This window comes from Argopecten irradians, chromosome 5, assembly GCF_041381155.1.
Source record: "Argopecten irradians isolate NY chromosome 5, Ai_NY, whole genome shotgun sequence".
NCBI classification, from domain to species: domain Eukaryota; kingdom Metazoa; phylum Mollusca; class Bivalvia; order Pectinida; family Pectinidae; genus Argopecten; species Argopecten irradians.
In genome coordinates this window covers 5,095,573-5,116,930 of record NC_091138.1, presented here as the reverse complement: position 1 = coordinate 5,116,930, position 21,358 = coordinate 5,095,573, and the positions used below count along the sequence as shown (strand labels likewise).

Here is a 21,358-nt window from a genome sequence, read left to right as displayed (position 1 = left end):
GTGGATTTGTGTACAGTTTTACCACAAAAAATTCAAAAGGTTCAATATGTTCAAATTCAATCAATTTAATAGTTCATCATGTAAAATTTACCAAGCAACAAATATTTGAAAACTTAATGGAAATCAGTCAATTATTGAATTCAGAGTATGTGGGTTTAATTGTGCTATCTTTCACAACCCTATCGGAACAGTATCGTCGCCATTATAGAGTTAGGGTAGCTTTGATGATTTGTGTACAGTTTTACCTCCGAAAATTCAAAAGGTTCAATTTGTTCAAATTAGATCAATTTAATATTTTATCATTTAAAATTTACCAAGCAACAAATATTTGAAAACTAAATGGAAATCGGTCAATTATTGAAATCAGAGTACGTGGGTTTTATTATATTAATATTTCACGGAGCGATCGATTGTATGATGGAGGAAGTAACTGTGCTGGGATTAGGAAATTCACAGTTAACATTTATATAACGTTTATTTATATGATTAGTTTAACACCTCTACAATAATGAAAATGTGATGGATTATTCTTTCAATAAAGAGCAAACTTTAAGATATTTTTTTTTCTGTTCATCTCCTGAATTATAGCCTAGATCGCTTCATCGGATGAAGCGTAGTTTCAATATGGCGTCGTCAGACTGTACTCAACTGTAATTTAGACACGCGATGCACTCTGGGATAGCTTCTGCTGCGGGCGTCGTTAAGTAAGGCTATGAGGTACCTTCTTATCCCTACTATTTAAATCTCTGATAAAGTGGAGTTCAAATTTACATTAAATACTCTGGTGGGCATTGTGCTTAATGATTGATTGTTAAATGTATTTTCTTTACACAATTATAATCTGTGATCTTATGACAATTTGATTTGTAATGGATAATATCCATGTGGCTTATTAAAGTTGGGTGAAATCATATGGCATTTATGTTGGTTTTTTTGTTTTAATTTTGATTGTCTGTATCCAAAATTCATCTTTCCTTTAAACACAGAAACCTGCATGAAAGGATTCTGACACGGTCCTGACCAAGTGTTTTGTTATTCATCGGGTTGATCCCAAATCCAAGATGTCTGCCACGGCCAAAACTGTTGCTCTGTTTGTCCAAAATTCAAGAATAGAAGATGGATGCGAAATTCACCATTTTGAAAAACGTATTTACAACCACTAAATTCAGTTTCCTATTTAACTGGTGCCAATGTTGTCAGATGACTGTTAAGGCCCTTGAGCCTCTTGTTTTTGTATAGTACCGGTTTGGATTATCACTTTGCTGTTCAAAGATTAACGTATATTCCGGAGTATTAGTCGCAACTTTTCCTTCCCTGAAAATTGGGAGTGCGACCTATATACATCAGTGAGACTATACGAGGATGAAAACCAAAACCAGACAATGATTTGAATGGAAAATAATGTGGGAAAAAAACGAGCATTAAAAACGAAACAAACCGACGATGAAATGACTGACGATATTTAAACCCATCCAATTCTCTTTCCGTACTCGTGAAGCATTAATCCGTCACACGAGACATGTCCCTGTATCCTTCATTACGCATTATTCCATCACTGGAACATGTTCTCGTATCTGTCATGATGCATAACGTCGTGAAAATCGTAAGTTTTACTAGCCGGTCCAGCAAAGTTATAAATGAGAATAATCTCGGTAAGGTGTTTAAAAGAAATAATATGTAATGGAAATATTATAAAGGTGAAAATAATTTTGACGAGGAAAGTATTCGCAGCTTACTACTCGGGTTACAATCTTTGCTGTTCAAAAATTACAGTTAAAATATTATTTATATTTAGCTGTAAATTGTTTCTTTGTGACCAGAAATTCGGAAGAAGCGATATTTTTTGTATTCATCACGACAGATAGTAACCCTTGGAATATCGATGGTGGTGATACAGACTTACCGTCTCCGGATCCCTTGACACTGCTTTACTTTTAGTCTTGAGTTGAGCACTCACCTCTGCGAGGTAGGCTCTGGAAATGTCTTTGTCCGAAATGAGTACTACAGTCTATAAAATTCTGTTTAACATTCAGTTAAAGGAGTGAGATGACTGGCTTGCATGTTGTCATTAAAATGTGACCAAACATACCGCGGTCCACAGTCCATACCGAGGTCCCGAACAACATATTTCATAGGGAAGAACACCCTTAAATGACCTTAGCTGTTACATGAAGCATTGCTCCAAATTCCATCCAGTTATGTCAATTTCACGATTAAGACACTACAAGACACTCCCTGTATACGTGTTAGCATTCTAGATAGAAATTGAACTCTTCGATTCATCATTTGTGCGAGATCATGTTCAAACGACTCGCTTTTCCACGTGTTTCGATGCAAAAAACGGCTACATTTCCAGCCAGAACAAATTGGAATTGTTGTCCTGAAGATATAGACATTAATCTAAGTCTCATACTTCACAAACTTACTTCAAGTAGAGGAATCTCCATATCTCAAGATGTAGGACAAACCATTATCACTGGGTCCACATTGACACAATAAGACAAAATCCCTTGCCTTGCGCAGTCTACTCTGAAGTTCCGTTGTTAGGACTATTGTCTCCAATACAAGACAGACCACTTCATCATTCAACATATTTTCTCAGAGTTGAAAGCAGAAACGACTGTCACTGGTTGGTGCGAGTCATGCACTCAAATGTTTATCTAACCGATATTTGATCCCAGTTCAAAGAAAGAACATTAGAGCAAGTTATACAATACATAAACTGTAACCACTGACAACAGCGAACACTAGGACAACGAGTAAATACCATTATCATTTCATACACCAATTTCTTTCTCGCAATATGATCTGTGAGGTTTCTGCAATTGGGTGCAGCCAGACTCAAAATACATATTTAGGCCTATAATTTCCTTTTGAGTTCTCTTCATTTGAACATCTAGGAAATATTTTCCTTAGATGTCAAGTGTTAATTCATCATAATATTGATTGGTATCGGGATAGCAGATCTTTTGAAAAAAAACAACATTGGAATTAATGGATCTCCACACTACAAAACGGATACAAAGTTACTGTCAGAAAGATTTTTTTATAAAAAAAACAGAAGAGAAATATTCACTGTACACTGGGAACTAACTTACATGAACTTACTAATCGACCAAGTCATCGTCATCATGGTATATTGGTTGTTTCGCTTTTGTCTTCAGTAAGTATTGTGTTATTGGTCGATTGTTAGGACGTCTTCCTCTAGTGGACTCTTTGTTCTTGTTCAAGATCTTACTATCCTTCACTCTAGTATCATGAAGCACGCTGCCAGTGACATCTAATGCGTCAGAAACTACATCTATCACCGTGGTCTTGTTGTCGTGTCCGTCAGGAATTTATAAGGCTTTGATTTAGACGATATTTTCTCAGAGAAATCAAAGTAAAAGATGTCTTATGTATAGGTTACACCGTTGACAGATTCTATTACTTTCTCACAGACAGTTTCAAGTATCTATTCATAAGGTAATGGGTTTTGATGAATATTTTCTTGTGATAGATTTTGGTATTTTAAGTTTAAGAGGAAAGCATGTTTTGTCTTTTCTCTATTTCTTCCGTCATACTCAATAATACTCTCTGGTCGAATTTCTTTCTCATTTTTGCGTGTTGTAGTGGTTTTTTGTGTATAAATGATACCCAATAATATTAACTATGAACATTTGGTGCGTGAGATGAGTATTGTTTGTGTCGAGGTTGACATTCCTTGGTTGTCGGGTACCGGACTGAAGTGGGTAGTCGCCACCCCCCACAATCGTGTAAACACAACCAATATTACCAATATAACTGATATTATAAGCTGCAACCGGATCAAAAATTAAGTTTTCCACTTCGCGCTGACATCAAGGGTAAGTAAGATATTTTACATTCAATATGAAAAAGGCGAAATCTTAATGATAAAGACTGGAATGTGTATTTCTCTTTGATGGTAATAACTAGCATTATTGTCATTTTTTATCTGAGCATGTGGTGCAGAAGCACATCTCGGTTCACAGTTTAGTTTTAATTGAAATGATGAGTTGGTTAGAAGGTGACTTAGGAAAGAAGAAGATCCCATTCAATATTGAAGTTTTAGTATCCGAAATAGCTATAAAATACAAATTCAAAGTCCATAGAAAGATATCAAGTCGTCATTTAATTACTGAACCGCCTTTCGTCAGTTTGTTTACTTGCATTCTTTATAATCATTTATTGGAACGTTGGACTAAAACATTACAGCATATAGTAAAGTAGAAAAACGTCAAGACATTTGGTGAAACTTGTGTGTCCGCATCGGCCAAGGTCAATAAATATGCTGTCTAAGAGAATGCAGACGTAGACGTGTGTGGTTCGATCATGTGTAAATATAGACTTAATCTGTAAACAGCTTTTGTCAAATAAACTCTCATCAAACCAAGCCTACAGGTGATCAAAGCAAATCCAGTCTGTGATGTTAAGAAGCATTGATGTCACTATTTTTTTTTTAAATTTCATTGGGGATATATAAAACAATGTTTGCAAACTGTGTGAATCCGTCGGATTCTCACAAAAGTTTTCAAACATTATTTTTCAATAAACTGATGAAATTAAAACATGAATGATCTTGTCTGAAAAAGGCGACTGGATACATGTCCATCGTACAAGCCATCGAAACGTCACCCATGAAATGTTTTCTTAGTATCATTAATTGATACATTAATTTCCAGTTGATAATGTGGGTTGTCTTAGACTAAAATGCGACAGACAACGACAGTTTGTTTCTCCGTAGGATTAGCATGGCAAGATATTTACCATAATCCTCGTGCTCGAAACTGTCTGTTCTGTGTTGAAATGCCGTCTGGGCATAATGTATAAGATGTTAACTGCCTATGTTTTGTATTGTAGTGACCACAATGGTAGACACATCCGTCCTCTTCTGGACAAACCTGGGTGTTATACTGGTGGTATTCTCATGTGTGGACTGTCAAACCACGACCACAGTCAGCACTCCCTCGGGCTCTGTAAGGGGGCTGGTCTGTCAAACCACGACCACAGTCAGCACTCCCTCGGGCTCTGTAAGGGGGCTGGTGAAGAATGTCCTTGGCCAAGACATCGCCCAGTTCCGGAATATTCCTTACGCCAAACCTCCGATAGGAAAGCTGAGGTTTAGGAAGCCTGTGCCCATTGACCCGTGGGAAGGTACACTTGACGGTACAGCGTTCGGACCTTCGTGCATGCAGGAGAAGGATCTTGGAGGCGAATATTTATGGAGCAGAATAGAAAACCAGGATATGTCAGAAGACTGTTTGCAGCTTAACATTTTTACAACTTATCCTATTTCTTCGGCAGACAAAAAACCAGTAATGTTCATGATCCACGGCGGCTCCTATATTATAGAGCAGGGAACTGCTTATGATTCGTCCTATTTCGCAATGAAAGGCGTTGTGGGCGTGAACATCAACTACCGCCTGGGTGTGTTTGGCTTCTTGAGCACAGGAGATAGGATTCTACCTGGTAATTACGGCCTCTGGGACATGATAGAAGCTCTGAAGTGGGTGAAATCGAACATTGCTGCTTTCGGGGGAGATCCCGACAACGTCACCATTTTTGGCGAATCGGCAGGTGGAATATCTGTGACACTACTAGCAAGTATCCCTAGCAACCGAGGTTTATTCCATCGAGTGGCAGCTCAGAGTGGATCTGCAACAAGCCTTATGTCGATCTCGGAGGATCCCATCCTAGTGGCGAGGCAAGTGATCAGAGACGCTGGATGTATACCGACTACAAACGCCACCGCCATTACCAGTAACGTGGTAACAAACTGTCTCCAGTATGTTTCTAAAGAGAGGCTAATGCAGGCTTCTCTAGACCCGACTACAAACGTTAATTACCATGGTTACTTTTCTATAGCTTCCCAAATGTACCCAGTCGTTGACGGAGAACTGTTCAGAAGAAAGCCTGTGGACAGTTTAGCCGACAGAAATTCTGCGGAATCTATGTTTTTCTCTTCTATTGACTTGATAGCGGGTACAATGAACAATGAAGGTGCTGTGGCCTTGTACATGTTTTACCCTTTCGAACAAAATCTGAACTTCACATCCAGCGAAGGCTATCCACCAGAACTACTGTGTGACGTCATGGCCCCTGCTGTTGCACGTGATATGTTCCAAGCTGGTTCAGATGTATCCAATATGATATGCCGAAGATACACTACAGACGACATAGCGCAGAGGAGCAGGAATATTGCGAACCTCTACGGAGACTCGTGCTTTGTGGCACCAACTGTACAAATACTCGACTTCCATAGCCAAGGGAAAGGATCGGGCAGTACCTACCAATATGTATTTTCTCAGGAGACCAACACCTCCTACATATATGATAAACCCTACTGGGTACTTGGTGCTGGTCACGGGGAGGAAACCGGCTACCAGTTCGGTCCTTATAACCAGGCGCCTGCCTTCAGGGCCACAGAACAAGCCTGGGGCATGACAGATACGTTCAATTCGTACTTCGTCAACTTTGCTAAAACAGGGTAAGTATTGGAGACGGATCAGGTAGCGTAATGTTTTATGTGTTGTAATTTTCATGTTGACAGTTCAAAACGAACTCTTTTGGTAGGATCAATGAAACGTATCAAGGAGTCATCTCATTGTCACTGACGTTATTCTGGACTATGTCAAAGTAAATCTGGTGGTATTTCATAGAGAGAAATAAACACATCAATCATATGTCTACAAAGTCCTCCTTTGAAGATTATGTAGAGAGCGACGCATAATTTCAAAGCAACACAGTCAGTCACATTGTACTGGTATACTTATTTAGATGTACACCAAAATATCGATTTCATCAGTTGTTGCTTACAAAGCCTTCGGTTTTGCTATGGCATAGTCCAATGGTGAATATAATCCCTGGAGTAACGAGGGTGTAGCATCTATTGTTGAGTTAGAATTGAAATCATAAATGACGGGAACTTCAATCACATCTCAAAAACAATTTCGCTCTTTTTCAGGAACCCAAATAGTGAGGATTTGGTGTCGTGGCCTGCTTACAACTTTGATGATCGTCAATATATAGACATTAAATACGAGCCGTCAGCAGGAAAAGACCTATTCAAAGCCCGCATGCAGTTCCTTCTGCAGGAGATACCAAACAGTTTAAAAAGTGGCGAAACCAATTCAGCGCCAAGTCGTTTCATGCACGCATACCTTCCGTTTTGGATTGTTTTAAGCATTTTGGTTTTATAAAAGATAATGTCATAGAGATTGGTAATTTATAGATACTTCAAGAATGACCAAAACTTATTTCTGGAGCCCTTGTTCCCGATATACCATGCACGCGTGTATTTGGCTTGTTGGTAAAACAATTATACTTACATGTAAATACGGAAGAAGATGCAACTACCAGTAGTGTATCAGACAATGAAAATCACCTCTGTCTATCAATGACTCTGTTGAATCACAGGCGTTTGGCTCTATAGACATTTTATCTCTATATATATGTCATACTGTGACACAGTATATATGACATACTTGGATTCGATATGGGCTGAGGAAGTGTGGATGCCCTATAACTTGGTGTAAACAAAGTATCCAGGTGCATTTTATTTCTTGTCTTAGTTTTGAGCGTTTCTATGAGTTTTGAGTGCCTTTTCAATGTCGATTTTAATTTAATTCTATATTATAGATAACTTTTTGTAATTAGTATGTCACCCATTAAACCGTATGTAGTAAATCAAATACAAATGAGAATTGCTTTACCTTTGTAAACATACATAATTCATAAATTCAACAATGTGCAGCTTTAATATTTTAGAGCTGATGTGTTGGAAATGTTGCTTTCATGCAAGCAGATAGTGCTAATTTCACATTGTTAATTCATTATTACCCAGTCCTAATTAGTTCAAAAACAATTTTAAAAGCAGAAACAGTGTATCAAAACTATTATTAATTTCTTTATTCATATACAGATTGATTTCTCTTGAAGTTAAAAGAACACGTTTGCAACTTGTAGAAAATACATTTTTATTCTATTCAATATACATATATAATATTAATTAATACATACAGTTGTAATTAATTAATATCTCATTTGAATGTACATGTGGATAGAGGAATATTTGGTGTAAAGTAAGGATACAACATTGAAATACAAGCATTCTACAGTGTTGTTACCCTGGAAATATGAATATTGACAGTTTCTATACAATATTTGTTTTTTTAAGTACTTCCCCATCCTCCTCATTACTCCAACGGTAGCCTGAGGTACTCTGGCCCTGACACCAGACTAACATATTACGACAGATAGATGACCTACATCAGACATATATCTGTCATAATGTCTAAGTCTGGTGTCAGGGCCTGAGTATCTCGGGCAACACATGGGGTTGAAATAATCCATGGGTGGATGGATAAACCGACAGTGATAGTAACCCCTGGAATATGGGGGATGGGGTACTTTCCATGTCACCTGAAAAGGTAGATAAGAACTTCAGAAAGCTTGGAGAGTATTACTGATAATTACTGTAGAAATAATACTCTGCGACAGCAACATATACAAAACAGCAGCACTTTTATTACAGATGGTGAGCTTTACAGAATGGCACAAGTTTATCCATTCACTGGAGGGAGATGTGGAAGATATATGTTATAGGGGATAGGAAACTTGTGTACATTATTATTCTAAAATCTCATAAAACTTTTAATTCACAATATTGATTTTGAAAAAAAACCGTTAAAAAATGTCAAATATTTATATAAACAAAAAATACTATGATATAATATATTATGTATTAACTTTAAATATTAAATCTGGAAATTCCAGAATAAGAATTGCATGTTCCAATGAAAGACATTGATGTGTACATAAGGAAGACTGAGATTTCTTTTCATTATTTGTAGAGATAAGTTTATCTGATTGTTTTATGTGGTATACAAAAAACTGCCACATCAGATAGTTAACAATAGAGAACATAGAATAAATACAAACAATGTATAAAACTATAATCTGAGATGTTTAACATCCAGTGTAATTCACATGTACAATATATAGACCAGACAGTACTAAGACAGTGTAACACACACATGTACAATATATAGACCAGACAGTACTAAGACAGTGTAACACACACATGTACAATATATAGACCAGACAGTACTAAGACAGTGTAACACACACATGTACAATATATAGACCAGACAGTACTAAGACAGTGTAACACACACATGTACAATATATAGACCAGTACAATATATAGACCAGACAGTACTAAGACAGTGTAACACACACACATGTACAATATATAGACCAGACAGTACTAAGACAGTGTAACACACACATGTACAATATATAGACCAGACAGTACTAAGACAGTGTAACACACACATGTACAATATATAGACCAGACAGTACTAAGACAGTGTAACACACACATGTACAATATATAGACCAGACAGTACTAAGACAGTGTAACACACACATGTACAATATATAGACCAGACAGTACTAAGACAGTGTAACACACACATGTACAATATATAGACCAGACAGTACTAAGACAGTGTAACACACACATGTACAATATATAGACCAGACAGTACTAAGACAGTGTAACACACACATGTACAATATATAGACCAGACAGTACTAAGACAGTGTAACACACACATGTACAATATATAGACCAGACAGTACTAAGACAGTGTAACACACACAGTACATAATAGACCGACAGTACTAAACCAGACAGTGACACATGTACAATATATAGACAGCAGTACTAAGACAGTGTAACACACACATGTACAATATATAGACCAGACAGTACTAAGACAGTGTAACACACACATGTACAATATATAGACCAGACAGTACTAAGACAGTGTAACACACACATGTACAATATATAGACCAGACAGTACTAAGACAGTGTAACACACACATGTACAATATATAGACCAGACAGTACTAAGACAGTGTAACACACACATGTACAATATATAGATCAGACAGTACTAAGACGTGATATGTTCCAAGCTGGTTCAGATGTATCCAATATGATATGCCGAAGATACACTACAGACGACATAGCGCAGAGGAGCAGGAATATTGCGAACCTCTACGGAGACTCGTGCTTTGTGGCACCAACTGTACAAATACTCGACTTCCATAGCCAAGGGAAAGGATCGGGCAGTACCTACCAATATGTATTTTCTCAGAAGACCAACACCTCCTACATATATGATAAACCCTACTGGGTACTTGGTGCTGGTCACGGGGAGGAAACCGGCTACCAGTTCGGTCCTTATAACCAGGCGCCTGCCTTCAGGGCCACAGAACAAGCCAGGGGCATGACAGATACGTTCAATTCGTACTTCGTCAACTTTGCTAAAACAGGGTAAGTATTGGAGACGGATCAGGTAGCGTAATGTTTTATGTGTTGTAATTTTCATGTTGACAGTTCAAAACGAACTCTTTTGGTAGGATCAATGAAACGTATCAAGGAGTCATCTCATTGTCACTGACGTTATTCTGGACTATGTCAAAGTAAATCTGGTGGTATTTCATAGAGAGAAATAAACACATCAATCATATGTCTACAAAGTCCTCCTTTGAAGATTATGTAGAGAGTGACGCATAATTTCAAAGCAACACAGTCAGTCACATTGTTCTGGTATACTTATTTAGATGTACACCAAAATATCGATTTCATCAGTTGTTGCTTACAAAGCCTTCGGTTTTGCTATGGCATAGTCCAATGGTGAATATAATCCCTGGAGTAACGAGAGTGTAGCATCTATTGTTGAGTTAGAATTGAAATCATAAATGACGGGAACTGCAATCACATCTCGAAAACAATTTCGCTCTTTTTCAGGAACCCAAATAGTGAGGATTTGGTGTCGTGGCCTGCTTACAACTTTGATGATCGTCAATATATAGACATTAAATACGAGCCGTCAGCAGGAAAAGACCTATTCAAAGCCCGCATGCAGTTCCTTCTGCAGGAGATACCAAACAGTTTAAAAAGTGACGAAACCAATTCAGCGCCAAGTCGTTTCATGCACGCATACCTTCCGTTTTGGATTGTTTTAAGCATTTTGGTTTTATAAAAGATAATGTCATAGAGATTGGTAATTTATAGATACTTCAAGAATGACCAAAACTTATTTCTGGAGCCCTTGTTCCCGATATACCATGCACGCGTGTATTTGGCTTGTTGGTAAAACAATTATACTTACATGTAAATACGGAAGAAGATGCAACTACCAGTAGTGTATCAGACAATGAAAATCACCTCTGTCTATCAATGACTCTGTTGAATCACAGGCGTTTGGCTCTATAGACATTTTATCTCTATATATATGTCATACTGTGACACAGTATATATGACATACTTGGATTCGATATGGGCTGAGGAAGTGTGGATGCCATATAACTTGGTGTAAACAAAGTATCCAGGTGCATTTTATTTCTTGTCTTAGTTCTTTTCAATGTCGATTTTAATTCTATATTATAGATAACTTTTTGTAATTAGTATGTCACCCATTAAACCGTATGTAGTAAATCAAATACAAATGAGAATTGCTTTACCTTTGTAAACATACATAATTCATAAATTCAACAATGTGCAGCTTTAACATTTTAGAGCTGATGTGTTGGAAATGTTGCTTTCATGCAAGCAGATAGTGCTAATTTCACATTGTTAATTCATTATTACCCAGTCCTAATTTGTTCAAAAACAATTTTAAAAGCAGAAACAGTGTATCAAAACTATTATTAATTTCTTTATTCATATACAGATTGATTTCTCTTGAAGTTAAAAGAACACATTTGCAACTTGTAGAAAAGACATTTTTATTCTATTCAATATACATATATAATATTAATTGATACATACAGTTGTAATTAATTAATATCTCATTTGAATGTACAAGTGGATAGAGGAATGTTTGGTGTAAAGTAAGGATACAACATCGAAATACAAGCATTCTACAGTGATGTTACCCTGGAAATATGAATATTGACAGTTTCTATACAATATTTGTTTTTTTAAGTACTTCCCCATCCTCCTCATTACTCCAACGGTAGCCTGAGGTACTCTGGCCCTGACACCAGACATATTACGACAGATAGATGACCTACATCAGACATATATCTGTCATAATGTCCAAGTCTGGTGTCAGGGCCTGAGTATCTCGGGCAACATCTGGGGTTGAAATAATCCATGGGTGGATGGATAAACCGACAGTGATAGTAACCCCTGGAATATGGGGGATGGGGTACTTCCCAGGTCACCTGAAAAGGTAGATAAGAACTTCAGAAAGCTTGGAGAGTATTACTGATAATTATTGTAGAAATAATACTCTGCGACAGCAACATTCACTGGAGGGAAATGTGGAAGATATATGTTATAGGGTATAGGAAACTTTTGTACATTATTATTCTAAAATCTCATAAAACTTTTAATTCACAATATTGATTTTGAAAAAAAAAACCCGTTAAAAATATGTCAAATATTTATATAAACAAAAAATACTATGATATAATGTATTATGTATTAACTTTAAATATTAAATCTGGAAATTCCAGAATAAGAATTGCATGTTCCAATGAAAGACATTGATGTGTACATAAGGAAGACTGAGATTTCTTTTCATTATTTGTAGAAATAAGTTTAAACTGCCACATCAGATAGTTAACATTAGAGAACATAGAATAAATACAAACAATGTATAAAACTATAATCTGAGATGTTTAACATCCAGTGTAATTCACATGTACAATATATAGACCAGACAGTACTAAGACAGTGTAACACACACATGTACAATATATAGACCAGACAGTACTAAGACAGTGTAACACACACATGTACAATATATAGACCAGACAGTACTAAGACAGTGTAACACACACATGTACAATATATAGACCAGACAGTACTAAGACAGTGTAACACACACATGTACAATATATAGACCAGACAGTACTAAGACAGTGTAACACACACATGTACAATATATAGACCAGACAGTACTAAGACAGTGTAACACACACATGTACAATATATAGACCAGACAGTACTAAGACAGTGTAACACACACGACAGTGTAACACACACATGTACAATATATAGACCAGACAGTACTAAGACAGTGTAACACACACATGTACAATATATAGACCAGACAGTACTAAGACAGTGTAACACACACATGTACAATATATAGACCAGACAGTACTAAGACAGTGTAACACACACGACAGTGTAACACACACATGTACAATATATAGTCCAGACAGTACTAAGACAGTGTAACACACACATGTACAATATATAGACCAGACAGTACTAAGACAGTGTAACACACACATGTACAATATATAGACCAGACAGTACTAAGACAGTGTAACACACGCATGTACAATATATAGACCAGACAGTACTAAGACAGTGTAACACACACATGTACAATATATAGACCAGACAGTACTAAGACAGTGTAACACACACATGTACAATATATAGACCAGACAGTACTAAGACAGTGTAACACACACATGTACAATATATAGTCCAGACAGTACTAAGACAGTGCAACACACACATGTACAATATATAGACCAGACAGTACTAAGACAGTGTAACACACACATTGTCTAATTTATATATTGAGAAATTGTGAAGCATGAAATATTCATTGTGTAGAAACTTTTCTCTCATTCCTACATGTGTAATGCTGGCTGGTCCAGGGCAATCCGCTATTGTCGCTTGAAGCTGTACATGTATTGCATGTCTACCCATGCAATAAAGCCCCCTGACATCACAGCGTCAACAAAATTACTATTTTAACATTCTTTTAAAAGATACAAACAACGGTATTTGCGTTGAAAATACACGCATATTTTTCATGTATGAAGAATTGACTTGCAGTCAAGTTTTTTTCTAATTTATTTCAAAATGGCGGAAAATAATAGTAGTAAAATTGCAATTAAAACGTCGAGATATGAGAGGAAAATACTCTTTGATATGTGGATATGAAGAATATTCTTCCCTCGACAAGGCTCTGGTTTTACTTTTGTGACCCTCGGGTAGAATATCCCTATCCTTCATATCTACATATGAAAGAGTCTTATATTTTTGCTTTTGTGGTTACTATAGAATCACAAATCTAAAAAATAAAGTTATTTTTATGTATATTATTGTTGTGAATGTTTTAATAACTATGTAAAATCATTTGAACTTTCAATACCACATGTCATATAGTAAATTGCACATTGAAATATTTTCATGAAATATCACAGTAATTGTAACAAAAGAGCACTGCATGTCCTTCATAAGTGAATCTACAAGCTATAACCACTTAAGTACATATATATGTGAAAAATACATTTTATGATGATGATATTCATAAGATTTTTGATAGATTCACAGCAAGATGACAAGCAGAAAAAACATCTGAAGAATGTTTTGAACTCTTCTGAATTTTGTTGATATACATGCATAGGCAAAAGGCGAACAGTCCCATATAACTACAGTAGAAATATCTGTTGAAACTTCCATTGATTGAATTAGAGAACCACTGCTGCAGTTTGAATACATGTTTTGATTTTAATGTACATCACATAAATTGATAAACTCTCATCAAACAACAATTATTCTGCTGTGTATTAAGGATTGCTATCATATTTTACAGACATGAATAATCTCTCATATCAAACACTGCCCTATAGCTACTCTATGGCATTAAGATCCAACATGTGACATGCACCTTTCTGAAGACTTCTGTACGAAGCCATACCTGAGTATATATTATGAGACTTTTGACCTTCAGCGTTAGGTGCCTGCTAATACATCTGTCTGTCGGAAGTCGAACACATCCTCAGCGTGGTCAGGTGACCTTGGCTCCAGCAGCTTGTACTCTTTGACTCGACCCAACAGGTAATTTTTATCTCTTCCTTCCTATCAGGATAAAAACAGATGCTTAATTAAATTATTTAGATAAACATGAACACTTTATGAAACAGATTATCCCAATTACTGCTTAATAGTACAACACATCTGACTAGCATCAGTTTGGACTGGAGTGACCAAACTGTGTGTCTGATGTTCTCCATCTCTGAGTGACAAAGCTGATCTGGAGTAGTTGCCAGTGGTACTAGTGGTGAGCTTATCATGGTACTATAGATTTTCTCCATTGTTAAATAATGTTATGTCCTTATGTCATCATAGATTTGATAATTTCATTCAATTCAACTTCACTCTAAACATGTTTTTTAAATACTTGGATTATAACACAGGTATATAAACGTAAAGGACAGATGCACCCTCTCATTTATAGTTAATCACCTGATCTAATACGTACCAGAACTAGTTGGTGTTGGAGAAGTTTCTCTGTCCTCTTGTAGCCAGACCCCAACAGCCAATAGTAGTACATTAAGAGGCTGAAATCAAAGTCATATCATTTGATAGTCAAAGTACTTTAGGCTGCAGTTGTTCATAGTATCATACTATGTCCATGACTCAAAGGTATGCATATATATATAGATTTAACATATATAACTTAAACATCAATGCACACAATAGATGACAACAATATAAGGCTGAGGAGAAAATACGATAAATATCAATATTTTGAATAATCATTTATCAGGCCAGCTAAATGATGACTACTTCAGTACATTTTGTTCATTTATTCACCATTACTGTATGAATCATAGTTATGTGGAGAATAGCATGTTGTACTTCAGTACATTTTGTACATTTATTCCCATTACTGTAAATCAGTTATGTGGAGAATAGCATGTTGTACTTCAGTACATTTTGTCATTTATTCGCATTACTTTAGCATGTTGTACTTCAGTACATTTTGTACATTTATTCGCCATTACTGTATGAATCATAGTTATGTGGAGAATAGCATGTTGTACTTCAGTACATTTTGTACATTTATTCGCCATTACTGTATGAATCATAGTTATGTGGAGAATAGCATGTTGTACTTCAGTACATTTTGTACATTTATTCGCCATTACTGTATGAATCATAGTTATGTGGAGAATAGCATGTTGTACTTCAGTACATTTTGTACATTTATTCGCCATTACTGTATGAATCATAGTTATGTGGAGAATAGCATGTTGTACTTCAGTACATTTTGTTCATTTATTCGCCATTACTGTATGAATCATAGTTATGTGGAGAATAGCATGTTGTACTTCAGTACATTTTGTTCATTTATTCGCCATTACTGTATGAATCATAGTTATGTGGAGAATAGCATGTTGTACTTCAGTACATTTTGTTCATTTATTCGCCATTACTGTATGAATCATAGTTATGTGGAGAATAGCATGTTGTACTTCAGTACATTTTGTACATTTATTCGCCATTACTGTATGAATCATAGTTATGTGGAGAATAGCATGTTGTACTTCAGTACATTTTGTACATTTATTCGCCATTACTGTATGAATCATAGTTATGTGGAGAATAGCATGTTGTACTTCAGTACATTTTGTACATTTATTCGCCATTACTGTATGAATCATAGTTATGTGGAGAATAGCATGTTGTACTTCAGTACATTTTGTACATTTATTCACCATTACTGTATGAATCATAGTTATGTGGAGAATAGCATGTTGTACTTCAGTACATTTTGTACATTTATTCGCCATTACTGTATGAATCATAGTTATGTGGAGAATAGCATGTTGTACTTCAGTACATTTTGTACATTTATTCGCCATTACTGTATGAATCATAGTTATGTGGAGAATAGCATGTTGTACTTCAGTACATTTTGTACATTTATTCGCCATTACTGTATGAATCATAGTTATGTGGAGAATAGCATGTTGTACTTCAGTACATTTTGTACATTTATTCGCCATTACTGTATGAATCATAGTTATGTGGAGAATAGCATGTTGTACTTCAGTACATTTTGTTCATTTATTCGCCATTACTGTATGAATCATAGTTATGTGGAGAATAGCATGTTGTACTTCAGTACATTTTGTACATTTATTCGCCATTACTGTATGAATCATAGTTATGTGGAGAATAGCATGTTGTACTTCAGTACATTTTGTACATTTATTCGCCATTACTGTATGAATCATAGTTATGTGGAGAATAGCATGTTGTACTTCAGTACATTTTGTACATTTATTCGCCATTACTGTATGAATCATAGTTATGTGGAGAATAGCATGTTGTACTTCAGTACATTTTGTACATTTATTCGCCATTACTGTATGAATCATAGTTATGTGGAGAATAGCATGTTGTACTTCAGTACATTTTGTACATTTATTCGCCATTACTGTATGAATCATAGTTATGTGGAGAATAGCATGTTGTACTTCAGTACATTTTGTACATTTATTCGCCATTACTGTATGAATCATAGTTATGTGGAGAATAGCATGTTGTACTTCAGTACATTTTGTACATTTATTCGCCATTACTGTATGAATCATAGTTATGTGGAGAATAGCATGTTGTTGTACTTCAGTACATTTTGTACATTTATTCGCCATTACTGTATGAATCATAGTTATGTGGAGAATAGCATGTTGTACTTCAGTACATTTTGTACATTTATTCACCATTACTGTATGAATCATAGTTATGTGGAGAATAGCATGTTGTACTTCAGTACATTTTGTACATTTATTCGCCATTACTGTATGAATCATAGTTATGTGGAGAATAGCATGTTGTACTTCAGTACATTTTGTACATTTATTCGCCATTACTGTATGAATCATAGTTATGTGGAGAATAGCATGTTGTACTTCAGTACATTTTGTACATTTATTCACCATTACTGTATGAATCATAGTTATGTGGAGAATAGCATGTTGTACTTCAGTACATTTTGTACATTTATTCGCCATTACTGTATGAATCATAGTTATGTGGAGAATAGCATGTTGTACTTCAGTACATTTTGTACATTTATTCGCCATTACTGTATGAATCATAGTTATGTGGAGAATAGCATGTTGTACTTCAGTACATTTTGTACATTTATTCACCATTACTGTATGAATCATAGTTATGTGGAGAATAGCATGTTGTACTTCAGTACATTTTGTACATTTATTCACCATTACTGTATGAATCATAGTTATGTGGAGAATAGCATGTTGTACTTCAGTACATTTTGTACATTTATTCGCCATTACTGTATGAATCATAGTTATGTGGAGAATAGCATGTTGTACTTCAGTACATTTTGTACATTTATTCACCATTACTGTATGAATCATAGTTATGTGGAGAATAGCATGTTGTACTTCAGTACATTTTGTACATTTATTCACCATTACTGTATGAATCATAGTTATGTGGAGAATAGCATGTTGTACTTCAGTACATTTTGTAGTACATTTATTCACCATTACTGTATGAATCATAGTTATGTGGAGAATAGCATGTTGTACTTACATTTTGTACATTTATTCGCCATTACTGTATGAATCATAGTTATGTGGAGAATAGCATGTTGTACTTCAGTACATTTTGTACATGTATTCACCATTACTGTATGAATCATAGTTATGTGGAGAATAGCATGTTGTACTTCAGTACATTTTGTACATTTATTCGCCATTACTGTATGAATCATAGTTATGTGGAGAATAGCATGTTGTATCCTCAACATAAACACACCAAATTCACTGTTGGATTTTTTTTACTGTCCTGAAAATTTCCTGTGGTCTGTAATTCTACCAATCAATCCACATATGAGTGAAAAGATCTTATTGATTACATAGATAAAATTAGTGTGAAATGTTAGTCCATCATTTATTTTATGGAACAATAAAAGAATATGTCATCAAAGGTTAACCAATCCACTCCGGTAGACACATTTAGACTTTTCTTGTTCCAATACTGAAGCCGAGTCCATTACACAACTTTTGACGTGATTAAGTTGATAAACATCTTTCAATTCCTTGTACAACTCACCACATGACGATGATGACGGGGACCAGAAATCTATCAATTCCTTGTACAACTCACCACATGACGATGATGAAGGGGACCAGAAATCTATCAATTCCTTGTACAACTCACCACATGACGATGATGAAGGGGACCAGAAATTTATCAATGCCTTGTACAACTCACCACATGACGATGATGACGGGGACCAGAAATCTATCAATTCCTTGTACAACTCACCACATGACAATGATGACGGGGACCAGAAATCCAGCAGTCCCCAGGAAGTAGAAGATTTCCCGTGCTACTGGCGGCCATTGTTGGACAGTGTTGGTAATGGTATCAAACATGACACTTTCAGTAGAGTTATACACTCGGAAAGGGCCACAACTCTGACTAGGAGCAATGCTGCAGAATGACAAACACAAGTATTCTGTAAATCAGGTTTCTACATAGGAGAAAAATTCTTTGGTTACATGTAAATGTTTTATATTCACAAACTATGGGTTTAAAAAGATGTCATTACTTAAGATGATTTCTGAGATAGGATAAAGTACACAGGATTGTTCATTGCTTCACTGGCAAATAGTTTCACATAAATTCAGTCATAATACAACATGTCGCTTATTATGTAAAAATTCAAAAGTTTCTTTGAGTCTCATATGTAATGAAAATCAAATGAATTTAAAAAGAGATCTTGCATATAAAACAATCTAATATTTTCTTTTTCTTAAATTTGTTTCACATTTTTACTAGGATAAGACTAGAATGAAGAGCCTCCTTACTTTCCGATCATATAGCCGATGGGAACTGCAGCTAAAATGAAGGAGAGAAGTAGCACGGTCATGAATAGGGAGTTGGAGCGTGAGGTCCTGAAGGGGCGGTCTTCCATGTGACTGTTTGACAGGGAAAACTGGAGCAGAAATAAAATCAGTCAAGTAAAGAATAGACATTTTACTAATGACATACTCAACATGAAACAATATCTATAGCACGTAAACTTATCACAAAACTTCTCACAGTATTAGAATATCTCTTTTCTTTCACATTTCCTAATTTTGTAATAAGTAGTGTATCCATATACATTAATTGTAGCCTTTGAGTTAATCATTTAAGCATTACATTTTAACATCTGCTGACAGTAATAATCTGAGAGGAATTTAGTCTGTTTGTTTCTTATAAACTTTTGCATTAATGATATCAGTCTTACCCTTCTAACATAGAAGAAAAGGAAGCACTTCACAAAAGTCATGAAGGGAATGATAGGACTAAAGAACAAGCCCAACCTACAACAATAAGTAACATTGTCAAGTAAATCACATCAACTACCTACAACAATATGCAACATTGTCACGTATATCACATCAGTTACCTACAACAGTATGTAACATTGTCAAATAATCACATCAATTACCTACAACAATATGTAACATTGTCAAGTACATCACATCAGTTACCTACAACAATATGTAACACTGTCAAATAGTCACATCAATTACCTACAACAATATGTAACACTGTCAAGTACATCACATCAGTTACCTACAACATTATGTAACATTGTCAAGTAAATCACATCAGTTACCTACAACAATATGTAACATTGTCAAGAACATCACATCAGTTACCTGCAACATTATGTAACATTGTCAAGTTTATCACATCAGTTACCTAAAACAATATGTAACATTGTCAGGAAAATCACATCACACTGCAACAATATGTAACATTGTCAAGTATATCCTGTTACACAACAATATGTAACATTGTCAAGTAAATCACATCAGTTACCTCAACAATATGTAACATTATATCATCATTACCTGAACATATGTAACTTTGTCACATATATAATATCAGTTACCTACAAAAATAACATTGTCAAGTAGATTACATCAATTACAATAAACAATATGTAACATTGTCATATATATCACATTAAGTACCTACAAAAATAACATTATCACATATATCCCATCAATTACCTACAAAAATAACATTGTCAAGTATGTCACATCAGCTACCTACAAAAATAACATTGTCACATATATCACGTCAGTTACCTACAAAAATATGTAACATGGTCATGTATATCACATCAGTTACCTACAAAAATAACATTGTCAAGTACATCACATCAATTACCTTCAACAATATATCATATAAGAGCTGTTTGTTCTGCAAGCAGCGATCCGTAACATTTTACAAAATAGTGGTTCGGGTCAAAGTGTAAAATCTCAACCAATCAAAAGACCGGAAGGTGTTATTCCACTAGTGGAATATCAATATATTTACCCAACACCATGCACATTTATAAAATGGCCTGAGAGTGGAATAACACGATGTATTGTGGTAGAAAACAACATACCACAAAAACACATTCGTTATGCATAACACTGACAAGGTTCCAATCTACAGTTCAATTTATGATATAAAACATAAAATTCT

The 21,358-nt window shown here is 35.4% G+C and overlaps 3 protein-coding genes across 7 annotated transcripts in view; 2 read left to right on the top strand and 1 right to left on the bottom strand.

The window, feature by feature from the left end:
• Positions 1 to 4,982: 4,982 nt before the first annotated feature.
• Positions 4,983 to 8,221, top strand: LOC138324223 (fatty acyl-CoA hydrolase precursor, medium chain-like; the record flags this gene model as incomplete). Its single annotated transcript, XM_069269303.1, has 2 exons — positions 4,983 to 6,487; positions 6,965 to 8,221. Coding segments are annotated over 2 exons (1,740 nt in total), but the record flags the coding sequence as incomplete, so codon positions are not given.
• Positions 8,222 to 9,976: 1,755 nt separating this feature from the next.
• On the top strand, positions 9,977 to 11,490 carry LOC138322710 (pyrethroid hydrolase Ces2a-like). Its single transcript, XM_069266757.1, has 2 exons — positions 9,977 to 10,348; positions 10,826 to 11,490. The coding sequence occupies exons 1-2, from the start codon at positions 9,978 to 9,980 to the stop codon at positions 11,058 to 11,060; spliced, it is 606 nt and encodes a 201-aa protein (XP_069122858.1). The 5' UTR covers position 9,977; the 3' UTR covers positions 11,061 to 11,490.
• Positions 11,491 to 13,430: 1,940 nt separating this feature from the next.
• The window catches only part of LOC138322707 (transmembrane channel-like protein 7), a 34,328-nt gene continuing 26,400 nt past the window's right edge, over positions 13,431 to 21,358 (bottom strand). For 3 of the 5 annotated variants that reach the window (XM_069266750.1, XM_069266752.1, XM_069266753.1), the window contains 5 exons: positions 20,121 to 20,196; positions 19,696 to 19,823; positions 19,151 to 19,318; positions 15,318 to 15,396; positions 13,432 to 14,914 (listed from right to left, as the gene is read on the bottom strand). In XM_069266750.1, coding sequence (XP_069122851.1) covers positions 14,789 to 14,914; positions 15,318 to 15,396; positions 19,151 to 19,318; positions 19,696 to 19,823; positions 20,121 to 20,196 — 577 coding nt within the window. In that variant the 3' untranslated portion in view covers positions 13,432 to 14,788. Of the gene's footprint in view, positions 14,915 to 15,317; positions 15,397 to 19,150; positions 19,319 to 19,695; positions 19,824 to 20,120; positions 20,197 to 21,358 lie in introns of all 5 variants that reach the window. The other 2 variants (XM_069266749.1, XM_069266751.1) reach the window with 1 other exon arrangement.

Excerpts from the sequence above, each read along its gene's own strand:
- LOC138322710 (XM_069266757.1), top strand. The coding sequence starts at position 9,978 with ATGTTCCAAGCTGGTTCAGATGTATCCAATATGATATGCCGAAGATAC. Across the intron at positions 10,349-10,825 it reads GTCAACTTTGCTAAAACAGG|GAACCCAAATAGTGAGGATT; the intron begins GTAAGTATTGGA and ends GCTCTTTTTCAG.